This window comes from Dromiciops gliroides, chromosome 6 (genome assembly GCF_019393635.1).
Source record: "Dromiciops gliroides isolate mDroGli1 chromosome 6, mDroGli1.pri, whole genome shotgun sequence".
Classification (NCBI taxonomy): Eukaryota; Metazoa; Chordata; class Mammalia; order Microbiotheria; family Microbiotheriidae; genus Dromiciops; species Dromiciops gliroides.
Window position 1 is genome coordinate 189,506,531 of NC_057866.1, and position 17,777 is coordinate 189,524,307.

Here is a 17,777-nt window from a genome sequence, read left to right on the forward strand (position 1 = left end):
AGCACGTTGAAAATCCATTTTCTACTGTCAACCTTTAGGCCAAAGCATTGGCCATGGAGTATTGTTTAAGAAACTTAAAAACACAGACCATAGTTTGGGGTCCATAAAAATTACCAGCTCTAGTTCACTCTGTCAGATCAAAATTTATGGGAAACATGATGAGCTGGCTAGCAACTCAAGTCCAGAAGCTCATGTTGCTTCCTATTTGATAGGTCAATAAGAACCCTATAATAAATAAAAATACTACCAATTTTTGGACAGAGAGATAATATTGTTCATCTCAGATAAATCAAATGCCTTGGTTGTATGACCTTGGCCAAGTCATCTTACAATTTTGTGTCTTACTTTCCTTATCTGTCATGAAGAGAGTAATAGTTGTATTACCTACCTGTCAGGGGCATTGGAAGGAAGGTACTCTATAAACCTTATAAAATATACTCTGAATATTGGAGTTACCTGTCCATGGATCTTTGATATCATTGGCATGGATGGTGCTTTTACTCATGCTGATTGCAACCCATTCATTTCTTTCCATAAATCTTCCACAAAGCCTTTACTCAATGTGACAGAGATCTTCCAGGTCCTTAATTTTTCATGTTATTCCTCCTTCTTGAGACACATACACACTCATCTTTTTTTGTTTTTGTTTTTTTGGTGAGGAAAATGGGGTTAAGTCATTTGGCCAGGGTCACACAGCTAGTAAGTGTCAAGTGTCTGAGACTGGATTTGAACTCAAGTCCTCCTGAATCCAGGGCCAGTACTCTATCTACTGCACCACCTAGCTGCCCCCCCCCCTACATCTTTGATGAGGTTTTTAATGCAATTTTTTTTGCACCTAAGTCATCTATGGTTACATATTGTGGACTGATTAAATTCATCATATGTCTTTCCCTTGTTCTTTACATCATGTGACATTTTGATTCTTCTGAAATGATGGTGTTGTGGAATTACATGGTAAATAACAGAATTGTGGTAAACCATGAATAGGAATGGACTATTCTGTGGTAGAAGTATTTTGATTATTAATAATAAGAATGTAGAGTAATAGATTCACAAATGTTAAGACAGAAGGAAAGGAATTAAGTGTGAATAATCTAAATTTAATGAATGTCTCTTTAATGCCAAGCTAATAATAATTTACAAGTTCATGATATTTTAAAGTTTTCTTTTTCTATTTAATACATTTTGTTTCAGGGAAACAAACCAAAAAAAGAAAGGACCCTCCTCTCCAAATATAATATCTGAAAACAAGCAAAATACCACCAAAAAAGTGACCAGTGAATTCTTGCATACTAAACCATAAAATTCTGTTATTTACCATTTGTAAAAATAGTTTGTATATTTTAATTTTAACAAGATATTACCACTATCAACCTTGGCACTTAACCTGAAAGTTAATTATTTAAATAGATATAATCAATGTGTAAATTATCATTTTGGTTCTTTTTTCCATTTTGCATAATTTCATATATCTTCTCACATTTCTGTGAATTGTTCACATTCATCATACCTGTTAAGTGTGTGGTGAAATGATGAACTGTTTTAAATATGCACTTCTCTGATTAGCAGTAATTTTGATCACTTTTTCATGTGGTTATTAACATTTTTGATCACTTTTTCATGTGGTTATTAACTGTTGATTCATATCCTTTGGCCAATTATCTATTGGAAATTGTTGTTTAATATTCTAAGTGTGAGTCACTTTTTTAATAGGTTTTGGATGCTAGTGTTTTATTTCATGTCACCATATTTTTTTCCCCAGTCCCCAGTTCAGTTTGTTTAAATACAGGGATAAAATTATTACATTTGATTCCCTCAATACCTCCTCTATATAATTTTATATTATTTGCTTTTATAATTTCACTAGTATCAATCGAATTTTGGACTCTGAATAAATGTATATACCCTTATCCACACAAAACACAGACCTTGAGTTTCTATAATAATGACAAAATCTTTTCACACTTTTAATGCTTATCCTCCAGATAGTGTGGGGTTTAACCAGAGCCTTCTCTATTCAAGCCACAATAATGGTTTCCTCTAGCTTGCTCCACAAACTTGTCTCCTTCATTCCGTTACTCTCCTATGGCAGGGGGGAGGGGAGGTTCTATTCAATTTCTAGCTACTAGTTCCTCTCCATCCTTCATTAGGTGAAACATCAAAGAGATGACAACTTTTCTACTTCTTCAAGTGTGTGGCTAGAACCAGATTAAAAAGCAGTTCCTATCTGATTTAAATGTGTTTATGCATTAACAAAAAAGAAATATATAAATATGTGTAGTTTTCTAAGTCAGTTTGCAGCTCATAAGGACCTTTATCTATGGTTTATTGGCCCCTTTTTCTATTTCAGTTTGACACATTGCAATGGATTCTAATTAGTACTAGATTCTTTTCCAAGGAGAATTGAAATTTTTCAGTCAGATTAAAAATCTACTTGTCTCACAAGAAAAAAAAAATTCTCTCTGTCTTAGACATTTTGGAGATAAAGACTCATTTTTCTTTTTCTTTGTTTCTTTTCTTTTTGATGAGTTGCTTCCTATTCCCTTGTTTTATTTCTCATCCTCAATTAGAAATCATGTATAATTTAAGTTGGAATCTTCTGTCATGTGATTTTTTACTTCCTGACTGCTTGGAAGATTCTGTTGTTGTTCTGAATATCTGAAGATTGATGACTACATTTCCAGGGGAACTAAATTAGAGCTCCTTTGTTAGCATCTTGTGGATTCTATCCATCTGCACTTTACCCTGTTTTCAAGACCACTGGGAATTTTTTTCTTTGGTTTCCTTGAAATCATCTATGTAGGATATTTATCTATTCAGACTTTTCTAGAGATGAAGAAGTTTCATATTGTCTCAAAAAGCTATGTTCCTCATATTTATAGCCTTAATTTACAGAGATATAAAATCTTCTTTTTCTGCTATTTTGATTTTATTATTTGTTCTGCACACTCTGCAGTTTTGTCTTCTAGATGAACAGTTTTTATTATCATATAATTTATCTTTTGGTTAAAATTTTCCTCAGAATGTTCCAAATGGTTGAACCTCATGTTTGTCTTTTTTCTTTTGTCTTTAATGATTTTAACTTGGTTTTTATAAATAGAAGATCTTCCTTTATGATTCTTGTTGAATTTATTAACCATTTTAAAAGTTCATCTGGAAGATCCAATTTCACTTCTGAAGGATTTTGTTGTCATTGTTATATTCTATTCTTCTGTCTTTTCCTGTTTTCAAAAAATTTATTTATTGTATTGGAAACTTTTTTTCTAACTCAATTCTTCAGTCATTTTCTTTTCTGTGAAGTAATCCCCCCAACCTCTTAAATTTTTCTTTCCTTTCGCCACTATTTTTTGGTTGTTCTTGTACTTTATTTTATATAGTTGTTGATGATGGGGAACTGGGCTTAGTCATAACCCGCCATCATGACAATTTTCAAAGCACAATGTCACATATGATCTTCATAATAATTGTCCATTGGGAAAGACCAGGCAGGTTTTTATCATTGACATATTTTTAAAGAGATGACAAAACCAGAGTTCCAAGGAATTAAGTTAATTTACCAAGGTCACATTGCTAATAAGTATCAGAACTGGCTGATACTAGAACCTAGATTTCCTGACTCTTAGACCACTACATCACTAAATTTAGGAATCAGATGGCTGCCAACAAACACAGAATCTGTTATAGGTGTAGTTATTACTATAATATAAGTATATATGATAACTTACCTTGTTGAATTGGAGAAAATAGTATGGATCATCTTCTATGATGAGAAAATCATATTTTCTTGCCAGCTAAAATATTTAAGTAATATAATTATTTCTTAGGAGCTAATTGGAAGTTAAAGTCAATTAGCAACTTGATTTCTTATATCTGTATCTGTCCTATAAAGTGTGAAAAACTCTTATGGATAGTCTTTTTCAAATAGAAAAATTAACATGAGTAGAAAGGCACCCTCTTTTAAAATATCTCTTAAACCTATATAGCTGGAGACTGCATTCCAGTCCAACAGTCCAATCAGTCAGTCCATGAGCCTATTATGTGTCAAGCACTGTGCTAAGTGCTGGGGATACAAATAAAGGTAAAAGAAGTCCTTGCTGGCATGAAGCTCATAACCTAATGGGAGATTTTTTAACTTACTTAGTTTAATGTAATTTACTTATATTTTTACTTTTCATTTCCCCTTTTAAAAAATGTGCAGTAAAAAAAAAACACAGGGAGAAAAAATGGATGCCTAAGATTAATATCACAAAATATATATTCTGGCTTGGAAAGATATAGGTTGAACTGATATAGTAAAAATAAAATGCAAGCTGTATGTAGTACAGACCTACAGGTTCATGTATAATCCTCTTTTTCTGTTTCAGGGAGATGCTCATTTTATCTGTTGCTTATAAAGAATAAAATGAATAGAAAAAACCCCAAAGTATGCCTGTTTTCTCATAGAGATAATTCCTAATGACATGAGAGTCATGTAATAGTTGGGGGAGGATGAAGGTTAAAAACATAAAATACAACAACATATTACACAGTAAACCTGGGAGGTAATTAATAATAAATGAATTTATAGATATGCACCTCAGGCATAGACCAATATTTCTGTGGATAAAAATCATCCGCGGAAAATAGAAAGGGGGAAAAATCCTCATAAATATTCAACTGTAGAGATGTACTGTGTTTAAACTAATTATCTTTTGCTTTGGTTATAGCTAGTTTATGGACCTAGCAATAAGGCAGCAAACAGGGGTTTTCTTCTTGTTGAGATTTGTCCCCTAACTGCCTTAGTATTCAGATCTATTAATAGGTTTAGAAATTTCCTCTTACTCAGAACTTTTCATCATATCTGAAAAATGACCTTTTCTCCTTCTTATTCCTCTTCCTTCCATCATGTCTATTAGTCACAAAGTAAGAGGCTGTATTTTTAGAGGAAGGAAGACTAATATTCTTCTTGAGACTCTGTCCAGACCTAAGATTTCAATCCTAGTGCGTAAAGTCTCTCCCACGAATGCAGATTGTTAACTCATCTATAAGTCAGAGTCTTAGAGAACTGCCTGAGACACTAATTTGTCTATGGTTACACAGCCAGTATGAGTCACAGGCAAGAAGTGAACCCAGGTCTTCATGATTACAAAGCCAGCTTACTAAATTCATCATGCCTTGCTGTATTCACCATGCCATGCTGCCTCTAGAAACTAACAGTGAACAGGAACAGGGATAGAGGCTCAAGTAGTGAGAATCTCTTGGAATACCTCATATATTTCCTTTTTGCGTTCATATGTTAATGATGTTCCTGTAGGGTTGCTGCCATTTGGAACTGTGTAAAGGAATTTGGGCGTGTGTCTTTCAGGTTTCTGTGCATCCTCTGGTTCCCACTTAGAAAGTGCTGCTCGGAGAGAATCTGGAATAAGCCCATATTGGTCACTGCACAGGCCAATAATGTTGCAGCCCAGAGGCCTCAGCTGTTGAGAAGACATGAACAAAGGAAACCCAAGATTAGGACAAGTGATTCACTGTTTAAAAGTACAGAGGGCTACAGTACCCCAGTGTGGTGTTATGAAGGCTTTGCTGCTCATTGTCTAGGACCTTTATGCTCTTGTAATTGGGTCCTGGGCAAGTCACTCCTCTTCTTAGGGCCTCAGTTACTTCACCTGTGAAATGAGGGAATTAGACTTGATGATCTTTGGTTTCTAGCTTTAAATTTGGGATCCCATGAGGGTAAGAAGCTGGAGGACTGAGTCTATGTTTCTTTTTCCCCTGGCATCTCCTTTCCAGTAAAGTGTTTTGGATCTCAGTGAACACTGTTTTTGGTCAATTATAAAGCACAATTAACTGTGTGAAATGCTCCATATGCTAATACTCATGGCTCACATTTATAAGGTGCTTTATAACTTACAAAGAACTTTATTACTTTTATGAGGTCAACAGAAGAAGTATTGGCATCCCTCTTTCCCCCATTCTCCATTTCTTTGAGATACAAAGAAATTCAGTAATGTTCATAGGCACATGGGGAGTAAGTGTTAGAAAAAGACCTCAAACCCTGAACTTCTAACACCAAGTCTAGTGTTCTTTCTATACAGCCATATTGTTTTATGGATTACTTAGCTACTTGCAAGGATAAATGTAGTTTTTGTTGTTGTTGTTATTTTGTTTTTGAGAGGCAATTAGGGGTTAAGTGACTTGCCCAGGGTCACATAGCCAGTAAGTGTTAAGTGTCTGAGGCCGGCTTTGAATTTGGGTCCTCCTGAATCCAGGGCTGGTGCTTTATCCACTGCGCCACCTAGCTGCCCCCTGATAAATGTAGTTTTAAAGATGTTTTATAGACTCCAATAAATGAAAGGAAATCAGGGGAAATGATTTGGATTCGAAGAGACAAACTAATCAAGTTACCTTCCCAGATATATTCTCAAAAAGAAAAGCAAATGTTCCTCTTGGTGGTCAAATGTAAAACTATACACTGAAGGAAAATCATTCATGTTTTCTTTGTAATGGCAGGAATTTTAGGGCCATAGACCAGATATATCATGGCTATGTAGTCCTAATAAGTCCATCCTAATAAATTACTAACTTTTAATGATATCCATTACATTGATATAGCACTTTATAGCTTTGAACGAATGGTTTCCTTATAATTATACAAACCTCTTAACATCTACTTTTTTCAATTTTTTATGTTGTTCAATAGAAATTTTCAATATATGTTCAAAAACACTTTTTTCAAATTTTAATACTAAGGCTTAGTGATCAGAGAGGTTACATGGCTTGTCCAGAGTCACACAGCTAAGAATTGGTAAAGCTACAACTAGAAGTTAGGTCAACTGATTTTTAATTCAGTGCACTCTGCATGAGGCCATATGCCTTCTGTATTGAAGATATAGTTCCAAGGACGAACAGAAAACTGGATTTTATATACTTATAAAAAAAGGAAGTGTAGCTGTTACCACACATACTCACAGCTGACAGGGTTCCTGGGTAAGCAGGTGTATCCAAGAGGATGTTATCTCCAGGGTTAATGAGCATCTCAAATATCTAATAAAACAGGCATCATTTAGCTTATTACTATATGTCTTCTGAATTTCCAGGCAATTTATGGTACAAGAATAGAGAATAATAAAATTCTATACTAAGGAGAGGGATTTTTTAAAAAATTAGGGCTGCTGGCTTATAGGGAAAAATCAGTTTAGGATCACTGAAGTACAAAGGAAAAGGTAAAGACAGGGAGGTAGATAATTAGTTAAAACCTTGTCATGGTCTGGTAACTGAAAAAATGGAGATTCCACTTCTTTTTAGATATTTCATGGGACGGACGGAAATAAGCATGTGCTCCATTGAGTCTTCAGTGGGGCTTTTCAGTTAATTGTCTCCAAAGACTAGTCATTCTATCACCTATACTATATTATTGTTGTTGTTTGTCCTTCATTCTCAAAGAGGGCCATGACATCAGGAGGTGATGTCATGACTTGCAATTAATTGGATTTAAGTAAGGGAGGACTATGCAAAATCATCAGCCTCACTTTCTCCTCCAGAGCCATCTGGGTCCAGTGGCAAGATCTATATCCATATCTATCAAGATGACTGGAGATGGCCCCAGATGTTTAAGACAATCAGGCTCAAGTGACTTGCCCAGGGTCACACAGCTAGTAAGTGTCAAGTGTCTGAGGCCAGATTTGAACTCAGGTCCTCCTGACTCCAGAGCCAGTGCTTACACCACTTAGCTCCCTGGAATACTATAACTATGGAAACTGGAAGGAAATAGGATAATCAGATCACAGATTTCAAGCTACTATTAGAACATATAGCAGTGTATTAACTTAATATTTTGGCAAATACAAGCCTTCATTTTTATATTTATTTATTTTTCATTTTTCTTTATGGTACATGTTGATTAATTGTTTCCTGCCAGCTAAGATACAGTTTACCATCTACTTTGTGCTTCATTTGCAAATGATCTTATTCTGAGAGGTCCTTGTCTGGGTGTACTGGTACCCATGATTAACCTTCTACCATCCATAGGCTGCATGCTTCAGTCAGAAGGATTTGGGCCCCTATGTGAGCCACATTGCAAAAAGCCTTTTTTTTAAAATTTATTTATTAATTTTTTACATATAAGGTATTTTATTTTTTCCGTTACATGTAAAGATAGTTCTCAACTTTTGTTTATACAAGCTTTACAATTTCAGATTTTTCTCCCTCCCTCCTCTCCCTCCCCCCTCCCCTAGACAGCAGGTAATCTGATATAGGTTATATCTATATATCTATATACATATACATATATATATATATACACACACATATATATATCCATAATAACATTAATCCTATTTCTGCATTAATCCTGTTATAAGAGAAAAAATCAGGGCAGTAATGCAAAACCTCAAAATAGAAAAAAAAAAACAACAGGACCCAAAACAAAAGAAATAGTATGGTTCAATCAGTATCTATACTCCACAGTTCTTTTTTTTTTTTTCTTGGATTTGGAGATCCTCTTCTATCATGAGTTCCCTGGAACTCTTCTGTACCATTGCATTGGTGAGAAGAATATAGTCCATCACAGTAGGTCAACACTCAATGTTGATGATACTGTGTACAATGTTCTCCTGGTTCTGCTCATCTCACTCATCATCAGCTCTCGTAAGACCCTCCAGGTTTCTCTGAACTCCTCCTGCTCATCATTTCTTACAGCACAATAGTATTCCATTGTATTCATATACCACAACTTGTCCAGCCATTCCCCAATTGATGGGCACCCCCTCAATTTCCAATTCCTTGCTACCACGTAAAGAGCAGCTATAAATATTTTTGTACATGTGGGTCCCTTTCCCCCCTCCATGATTTCTTTGGGAAAAAGACCTAAAAGTGGAATTGCTGGGTCAAAGGGTATGCACAGAAAAAGCCTTTTTTTTAATGCTTTACCATGTTGTGGAAGTAACTATGGGCTATCAGAGGCTACGGCAGTTAAGCACAAGGTCTGGAAGATTCTACCAAGTTGGGAAGGCTTCAAATGCAGTCCCTGTGACAAATTGAGTTTGCTGTGCTGGAAACTGCCTAACTAAGTGTGAAGAAGCTCAACAAGGGATGAATCCTTTGGCTATGAAACAGATAAACACACAAAATAGCCCCAAGTGAGTGTCCATGTAGGCAGTGATGGTGGCAGAGGGACAGAAAAGGGGGCAGAGGGTGACAAGAATTACATGGCTTTAGACCAACTAGAAACATTCATTTAACCATTGATATTTAAAATGTGAGATTATTAGCTAGTGACCAAAGAATTGATAAGGGAACTTATTTGCCTCAACACTGATATTTTTGTTCATAAAACCAGAAAATATAAAGAAGAAGCAGCCAAATGGAATGATAGTTCGTACATTTTTCTGCAAATGCAAATAAAAGATATGGTTGTGTGCCATCATGTACCCAAAGGAAATAAGAAATTTCATTCATAGTACTGGTTATCTTTTGGTCATCTAGTATTGGTCATCTCTTCCAGAAGTGCTCATGATAAAGTCTAAGCCATAAGATAAATGCAGTTTGAGGTAAGCTCTATTGCAAGTAATAAAGAAATAGAGACATTTTGTGAAAAGGTTGATAAGACTTCACTGTTTGCGGATTTTTAAAAAAGTGACTCAGAACAAAATGTACCTTAAAGGTTGTTTTTCAATTAGGTGTCTCCCATGCAATTCGTTAAGACCATTCAAGATTCTTTGATAGATACAATGACAAAGATAAAACTTTGACTAATGATCTTTTGACTATAAAAATCAAATGAGTCATAAAGTAGGGAGATATAGACTTCAAAGTGTTCATCAATGCTATGAAGAATGCCCTCTGCATAGTGTGAGAGGGATTCCTTACAGATAGTGAGGTTTTTGAAATACTCCAGTTTGGGGATGACATTGTAGGGATTACATTAAGCCCCTCAATACTATGGGGGCTCCTTTGTGAGACTCACAACAACTACTCAAAAGAAATTGATCTAGGGAGCAATATTAGGAAGAACTAAGTGAAAGAAGAATGCACATTGCCCATAGTATGATAAGCAGGTGGGATGAGTAGCCTTTGGATTAGTTTACAGTATAAATATCTTCAAAAAGTCCAAGTGTAAGGGGCAGCTAGGTGGCGCAGTGGATAAAGCACTGGCCCTGGATTCAGGAGGACCTGAGTTCAAATCTGGCCTCAGACACTTGACACTGACTAGCTGTGTGATCCTGGGCAAGTCACTTAACCCTCATTGCCCTGCAAAGAAAAAAAGGAAAAAAAAAGTCCGAGTGTAAGATGGGTCATGAAGTAGTCCTAGGAGAAGGGTGGGCTTGGCTGTATTTGGAAAACTGTAGCACTTTTATGGAACACCACAACCTCCAAGGATTAAAAATTGATAGTGACCCAAAACTGTGATGGTGATACACTTGTTGGGGATGTCAAACAACATGAAATTACCAATGAAGACTTAATAATAAAAAGGATAGACCATGTGTGACTGGTAAAAGAGATGATGGAATCATAAGAAAAAAATGAAGAAGTAACAGATGGACAGATGGGAAATGTGGCATCAATAACCAGAAGTTGTTAAAGCAGCAGGGATTCTTTTTGTGTCATGGACCCTTTTGGCTGACTAGCAAAGTCTTTGAACTGTTCCTCAGATGAATATTTTAATGTGCATGAAATAAAATGCATAGGATTATAAAGGATATCAATTATATTGAGATATAATTACCAAAATATTTTTTAAATGTTCATTGACTCCCAAGTTAAGATCTTCTGAAGTAGAGGAAGGGCTTCGGTACAGCAGGTAGACGATGATGGAAGGTATATAGAAGGCATGGGAAGATTTACAATTTGCCTCCAACAATGATTTAAGGATATACTGAAGCAATCATTGTTCAGTAATGTTAATATTCTAATCAATTCTGTATTATTTGCATTGATAGGAGGAAGCAGAAATATAGAAAATCAACCCAAAAGTTATTTCCATTTGGCTTGGGTAGGCAATCAGCAACACACATACCCCTCATCTGTGTCACTCCCCCAGTCTTCAGCCCAAATGGTTACTAAAGAGGTACCAACTAGAATCTAGAACACAGATGATCCACTTATGCGTAATGAAGTACACGTGTTTATAAATACATTCAATTCTACCTATAGGATCCATATTCCTTTCAATCTTACTTTACAAAGGCCTTCTTGGCTCCCAGTGGTGATGCATACATCCATTTGTCCTTGTTCAGGACTGAACTGGGCAGTGAGGGGCTTGTGGAGTCTGGTCTGGAACTTTTTCAGCCAGGACAACAACTCTGGAATCCTAAAACATAAATTAAATTTCAATTATTTGTTTTTCCTCAGTGCATAATTCATTCTGTATTATTCTGAGGCAGGCTTATATGGGTTACCTCGAAATTGCCTTTGGGCACCTTGCAGTGAAAAATATTTTCAATTCAGCTCAACAAACATTTGTTAATCACCTAAAATGAGGAGAACAAAGATAAAAACAGAAGAGTTCCTGACCTGATTTCAAGGAATTTATATTACAGTGGGGGGATGTAACATAGCGCATTTTGCCACTGGAGACATAGGATCATAGAATTAGAAACTGGAAGGAACGTTAGTGGCTTTCTTATCCAACCCCCTTGTCTTAAACATGAGGAAATGAGGCTCATAGAAGTTAAGTGACTTACCCAAGGTTACAAAATGTTTGTTTCACTGGCAGAATTCAAACCTAAGTTTTTTGACTCCAACTCTACAGGACCACAAGTAAATACAAAGTGAGCATGTATACAGTACTCATGTAATTTCAAGGTGTGTGTGTGTGTGTGTGTGTGTGTGTGTGTGTGTGTGTGTGTGTGTGTGAGCTAACTGGGAGAAATAAAAAAAGACCTCATCTAAGAGGTGGCTCCTGAGATTTATTTTGAAAGAAGGTATAGAGATTCTACTAGGCAAAGCACATCTATAAAATGGCATGAATTCAGAAGCTGGAATGTTAGTATGTGGGGTAACAGCAAGTCAGTTTGACTGTACTGAAGTGTGAATAAAGGGGAGTAATAGAAATTAGAATGAAAAGGGAGGTGGGAATTAAATTGTGGAGGAAGTAATTTTAACCAAAGAGAACCATTTAACAGAGACCAAGAAGATATTCTTTATTACTATGGACAATTATCAACAGTTCCCTTTAAGTTGTTCTTTATTGCACTTCATAACTTAATTTATATGTCTTTTCTGTGCTTTGGGAGGTCCATCCCCAGATACTTTATGCATTTTATAGTTATTTGGAATGAGACTTCCCTTTCTATTTTTGCTTCTTGGGTTTTGTTATTATCTTATAGAAAGGCTGTTCGTTTTTGAAGATTTATTTTGTAGCATGCAACTTTGCTGAAGTTATTACCTCATTTAATATCTTTTGATGATTCCCTAGAATTTTCCAAGTAAGCTATCATATCAGATGGTTTTATTTCCTTTTCACCTTTCATCCTGCCTAAATTTCTTTCTCAGCTTATTTCTAACATTTCTGGAACTATATCAAATAACTGTGGGAAGAATAAGCATCCTTGCTTCATTCCTGTATTGGGAAAGATCTTTAATGGTATCCCCATTTCTTATGATACTTGCTTTTAGTTTTAGAGAGGTGATTTTTATACTTGGTCATAATGAATGATATATTGGACAAATCATCATAATCTGTTTGACAAGATATGGTTTAAAATTTTTGAGTCAATATTCATTAATGATACTAGCCAATAGTTCTCCTTATGTATTTAATATTTATCTGGTTTAGATATTAAGACCATATTTGAAAAAAAAAAGACTATATTTGGGGCAGCTAGGTGGCTCAGTGGATAAAGCACTGACCCTGGTTTCAGGAGGACCTAAGTTCAAAGTTGGCCTCAGACACTTGACACTTACTAGCTGTGTGACCTGGGGCAAGTCACTTAACCCCAATTGCCTCAACCGCCGCCCCCCCTCCCCAAAAGACTATATTTGTTTCACAACAGGATCTTGGTAGAGTGATTTCTTTCTCCATTTTTGATAATAATTATGAATTACTAATTTTCTTTTAAAAGTTTGATAGAATTCTCTGGTGAATCCATCAGGACCAAGATTCTCCTCCCTCACACCCACAATTTGGTAATGTTTTTACAGCTAGATATATTTATATCTATTTCCATTTCTATCTAGCCTTCTGACAGTTTGGGTATTTTATATTTTTTAAGGCATTCCTTTATTCCTTTTATGTTCTCAGTTTCGTCAGCAATAGCAAGTTTAACATTAAAAAAAAAAAACCCTCTCCACAAAAACTAAGATCATGGCAACTGGTTCCATCACTTCCTGGCAAATAGAGGAAGAAGAAGAAGAAGAAGCAGTGTCAGCTTTTCTATTTTGGGGCTGAAAGATCACTGCTGATGGCCACTTGCAACCATTAAATTAAAAGATGCTTGCTCCTTGGAAGGAGAACTATGGAAAATCTGGACAGCATACTATAAAGCAGACATCACCTTGCTAACAAGAATCAGTATAGTAAAAGCGATGTTCTTCTGATAGTAATTTATGGCTGTGAGAGTTGGACTATAAGGAAAGCTGAATACAGCTGTGGTAAATTAATGGAATTTGGCAGACTGATTGGGATGGGTCACACCTGGCCTGTCCTGAGTGAGGTATGCTGCTGATGTCAGCAGGTGAAACCACTTTCCACAGGCAGTTTGAAGGACCTCCCCTTTTGGGGCAGGGAGAATAAATACTCAGCTGAGGGGAGCTCACTCTCTTTCTGGTGGTGTGAGCTGTAGGAGCAGGCAGAAAGAGGTCTTTTTCCTGGCAGTTTGTCCTGTGGGCCCTGGCTACAAAGCTGTTTCCCATTGAAGCTACAGACCCCCCAGGTGGTAAGTTAACATACGAGTCCTGCTCTTTTGAATTAGCTGAACTGGAAGCAAGTTTGGGGATTGTATAGACTTAGATTACAGTTAGGGGGATTATCCATTTTTCTTTTCCCTATTACCTTGTCTTTGATTTTATTAATTTCACCTTTGCTGTTTATTTTATTCCTATTAATAAAACCTGATTCTTTTGTGGAAAAGAGGCTGTTAGGTTCCTTCCTTATTGGCCTGGGAAAAATATCTAAAAAGGCAGTTCAGAGGAGAGGGAGCTTTGGGCCTAGAGGTCCCTCATTATTTCTGGGACCCCAATATTATGGCAAGTCACTCAATTAACTCTCCCTATATCAAATTTGGCCCCAACACGGCAAAATCAACACTTTAAAATTGTGGTGCTGGAGAAGATTTTTGAGAGTTCCTTACATAGCAGGGAGATCAAATCAGTGAACACTTAAAGAAATTAATTCAGATTATTCACTGGAAGAAGAAATACTGAAGCTGAAGTTTAAATACTTTGGCTATATAACGAGAAGGTGGGAGTCATTGGAAAAGACAGATGTTGGGAAAGACTAAGGCAAAAGAAGGGGATGGCAGAGGATGAGAGACAAATAGTGACGTGGAAGCAACAAATGTGAGCTTGGACAGATTTTGGGAGATGGAGGATAGAAGAGCCCAGCAGGCTGTGGTCAGTGGGGTCATGAAGAGTCAGACATAACTAAATACTGAACAACAACAAACTGTGCATAATGTGTTCTGATTGTTTTTTATTCCTTCTGGGTTTGTTGTAATTTCACCTTTCTTATTTCCTATTTTATTAATTTTTATTTTTGGCACTCCTTTTTTTTTTAACAGATGAGTAACTTTATCAGTTTTAGTAGTCTCTTTAAAAAGCAGCTTTACTTTTATAATTTTTTTTTGTTTCTAATGTGTCTATTTCCCCTCTGTCTTGTGATTATTTTAGTTTTATTTGTTGGCTTCCTGCTTTTTAAAAAAATGCATATTCAATTCATTTATTCTCTCTTTTCCTATTTTGTTAATGTATGTTTGGAGAAATATGATTTTTTCCTGAGGACTGCTACATCTTAGAAATTTTGCCATATTGTTTAATCATCCTTTTTTCATATAATTATGTTTCTATGATTTGTTCTTTGACCCACTCATTATTTGGTATTTCATTGCTAAAACTACATTTGTATCTGTCTTTTATTTGTGGTCCTTGAACCAGTGACTTTTTATTGCATTACATAAAGGATGTATTAACTATTACTTTTTATATTTGTTTTCAATATCACTGTACCCTATTATACTGCTCTTACTTTTGGTGAAAGTTTCATTTAATTCTGAGAAATATGGATATTCTATTGCTGTCCCATTTGGAAAACAACAAAATCAGCTCTATTTAAAGGATGCTCCTGGGTTTGAGTCATCTGCCTACATAAGCGGCCACGTATATTACTTTTGGAGAATTAAGCTGCTGCTTTGAACCTGCAATAAAATTGGTTTACTTCTTATTACAATGGTACTTTTCCTTGCTTGTGAGAATCCATGAAGGGGATTACTAACAGTGGCTAATTATCAATTACAGATCTCCCTTGGATGGGCAATGGAATGAAGAAATAAGCAGAGAGGTTAAATTCATAGCATCTATCAATGATGGAGCCCCATCCAAGAAGGAAAAATGGTAAGACTCTCAGTTCCTAATATCCTATATAATCATAGCTAACATTTACATAGCACTTTAAGGTTTACAAAGTTACATGTATATAAATATATGAGATATCTTTTAGTAACATATTGTATAATTACTTATATTCTATAAAATTATATGTTTGTGTGTGTGTGTGTGTGTGTGTGTAATTTTATCTTCAAAAATAACCCTGTGAGGTAGGTGGTATTATTATTCCCATTTTACTGAGAAAACTACTGAGGCTAAGTGAGGTTAAGTAACTTGCCCAAAGTAAAAGAGCTAAAAAGTATCTAATGCAGGATCTGAATTCAGGTCTTTCTGACTCCAGGTCCAGCACTGTAACCAATGTGTCACTTATATGTTACTGTGTTTTTATGTAGCAATATCCCCTGCCCTCCAAATTACTGTGAACCTGGGGGGAGACCTTAGATAGTAGGGCAGTTGTGAGAAAATGTAAATGTGGGGTGAGGAGTGTGAAGATGTTGCAAGGGAAAGAATAAGGCTGGGGCATTTTGGAACAGTATGATGATTTCCTCCCATGCCTGGTGTGGGTGAATTAGCATTGTCTTAAGCAAGGGGTTGTGATGGTTCCTGAGGGATGGATGGGAACTCTGGGCCACCTATGTGGGTTGATGATGCAGGGGAGGGTGTGGTGCAATTGTGATGAAACAGGAGACCTTAAGATGACCTGTGAGTTCAGCAAGAAAAGAAAGAGAAACCTCGGAGAAACCCCAAAAGGGATGAGCTGGAGAATGGAAAGAGTAGAGAATAAAAGGGGAGTGGCAACACAGAATGCCTGGAAGAAACTTTTTAATGCCTTCAACCTGTGCTAAGTTAACAGAGCAATGGGAGACTGAACCTGCACCCTCTCTATATAGTTTACACCATGGGATTCTTTCAGACATTAGTAAAAAAAAAAAACAAAAAACCTGTACACCCTCCTTTCCTTTGCAGAGGTGGAGGACTCTGGGTACAGAATATTGCATTTGGTGTCAGGCTTTTTCAATGTGTTTTTTTTGGTTTGTTTTTTGTTTTTAGTGAGGCAATTGGGGTTAAGTGACTTGCCCAGGGTCACACAGCTAGTAAGTGTTAAGTGTCTGAGGCTGGATTTGAACTCAGGTCCTCCTGATTCCAGATGTTGTTTTAATTAATTAATTATTTCTTTTTAATTTTAGTTCATTGTTATAAGAGCTGGTTCTTAAGGAGGGAGCAAGATATCCTGGGAAATGTCAATGATGTAAAACACAAAAGTTATTTAAAAAATAATTGTAAATTTGAACAGACTGTGAAGGTGCTGAATAGGCTAGATATTAAGGAGGGTGAAAATGAATTAAAACCATGAATGCCAAGGTCAAGATCTTTGGAGAAGCCTCTTCTCACCATTACCCTTCCCTTAACTTTACTCATGAACAGTGGAAGCTGAATGTTACTCAAGAATGATAGTGGCAAAAGCCCAGTTAGGAGGCCTTTTTGTTTCAGAGGGGGCTGAGAATTCTTCATTGCAACATATGCAATAACTTCATCTGCCAATCCCAAATCCAAAGTGTCACAGTTTCACACGGGATTAGATAGGAATGGGGCCTGCATCTCTCACTTCATTAGCCTAGGGAACTCTGGGTGAGGAGAGTCCCTCTATCAAAGTTGTTGTTCAGTTGTATTTGACTCTTTGTGACCCTGTGGACCACAGCATGCCGATACTGTTCATGAAGTTTTCTTGGCAAAGATACTGGAGTGGTTTGCCATTTCCTTATGCAATGGATTAAGGCAAACAGAAGTTAATGACTTGCCCAGAGTTACACAGCTAGTAAGTATCTGAGGCTGCATTTGAACTCAGGTTCTCCCAACTCTGGAGCCAGTGCTCTATCCACTGAGCCACCCAGTTGCCTCAATCAAAGTAGTAATAAACAATCTGTAATCTTAAATTGTTGCCTAGAGCAAAGTGTCACAAACATGGGTCAGGCTGCAGGCCCAGCACTCCTGAGTATAGATCCAACCAGACTAAAATGTAATTGAAAAATATTTTACAAAATAAACAAGAAGATAATACAATATAGATGATGCTACCATGTGTTTTTTCTAAATCACTATGTGGCTGCAGGGATCCTTATGCACAGTTTGGTGGCTCCTGTTTCTATCTGCATTTGGCACCACTGGCTTTAGAAAACCGATAGGCTAATAGATTTTTTCCAAGGGCATAGAGCCCTTGAGTGTCAGTGATAAGATTCCTGGGTTCAAGGTCAGTT

At 36.3% G+C, this 17,777-nt stretch overlaps 1 protein-coding gene and 1 long non-coding RNA gene across 7 annotated transcripts in view; one reads left to right on the forward strand and one right to left on the reverse strand.

Annotated features, from left to right (window-relative positions):
* LOC122732623 overlaps positions 1-17,777 on the forward strand; it is an 85,382-nt gene that overhangs the window by 66,046 nt on the left and 1,559 nt on the right. The window contains exon 2 of the long non-coding RNA XR_006353632.1: positions 15,433-15,528. This is a non-coding gene — a long non-coding RNA (uncharacterized LOC122732623). The remainder of the gene's footprint in view (positions 1-15,432; positions 15,529-17,777) is intronic.
* AADAT (aminoadipate aminotransferase) overlaps positions 1-17,777 on the reverse strand; it is a 40,154-nt gene that overhangs the window by 15,599 nt on the left and 6,778 nt on the right. For all 6 annotated transcript variants that reach the window (XM_043972890.1, XM_043972892.1, XM_043972891.1 and 3 more), the window contains exons 4-7: positions 11,158-11,290; positions 6,949-7,023; positions 5,247-5,456; positions 3,726-3,791 (exon numbers count right to left, since the gene is read on the reverse strand). In XM_043972890.1, coding sequence (XP_043828825.1) covers positions 3,726-3,791; positions 5,247-5,456; positions 6,949-7,023; positions 11,158-11,290 — 484 coding nt within the window. The remainder of the gene's footprint in view (positions 1-3,725; positions 3,792-5,246; positions 5,457-6,948; positions 7,024-11,157; positions 11,291-17,777) is intronic.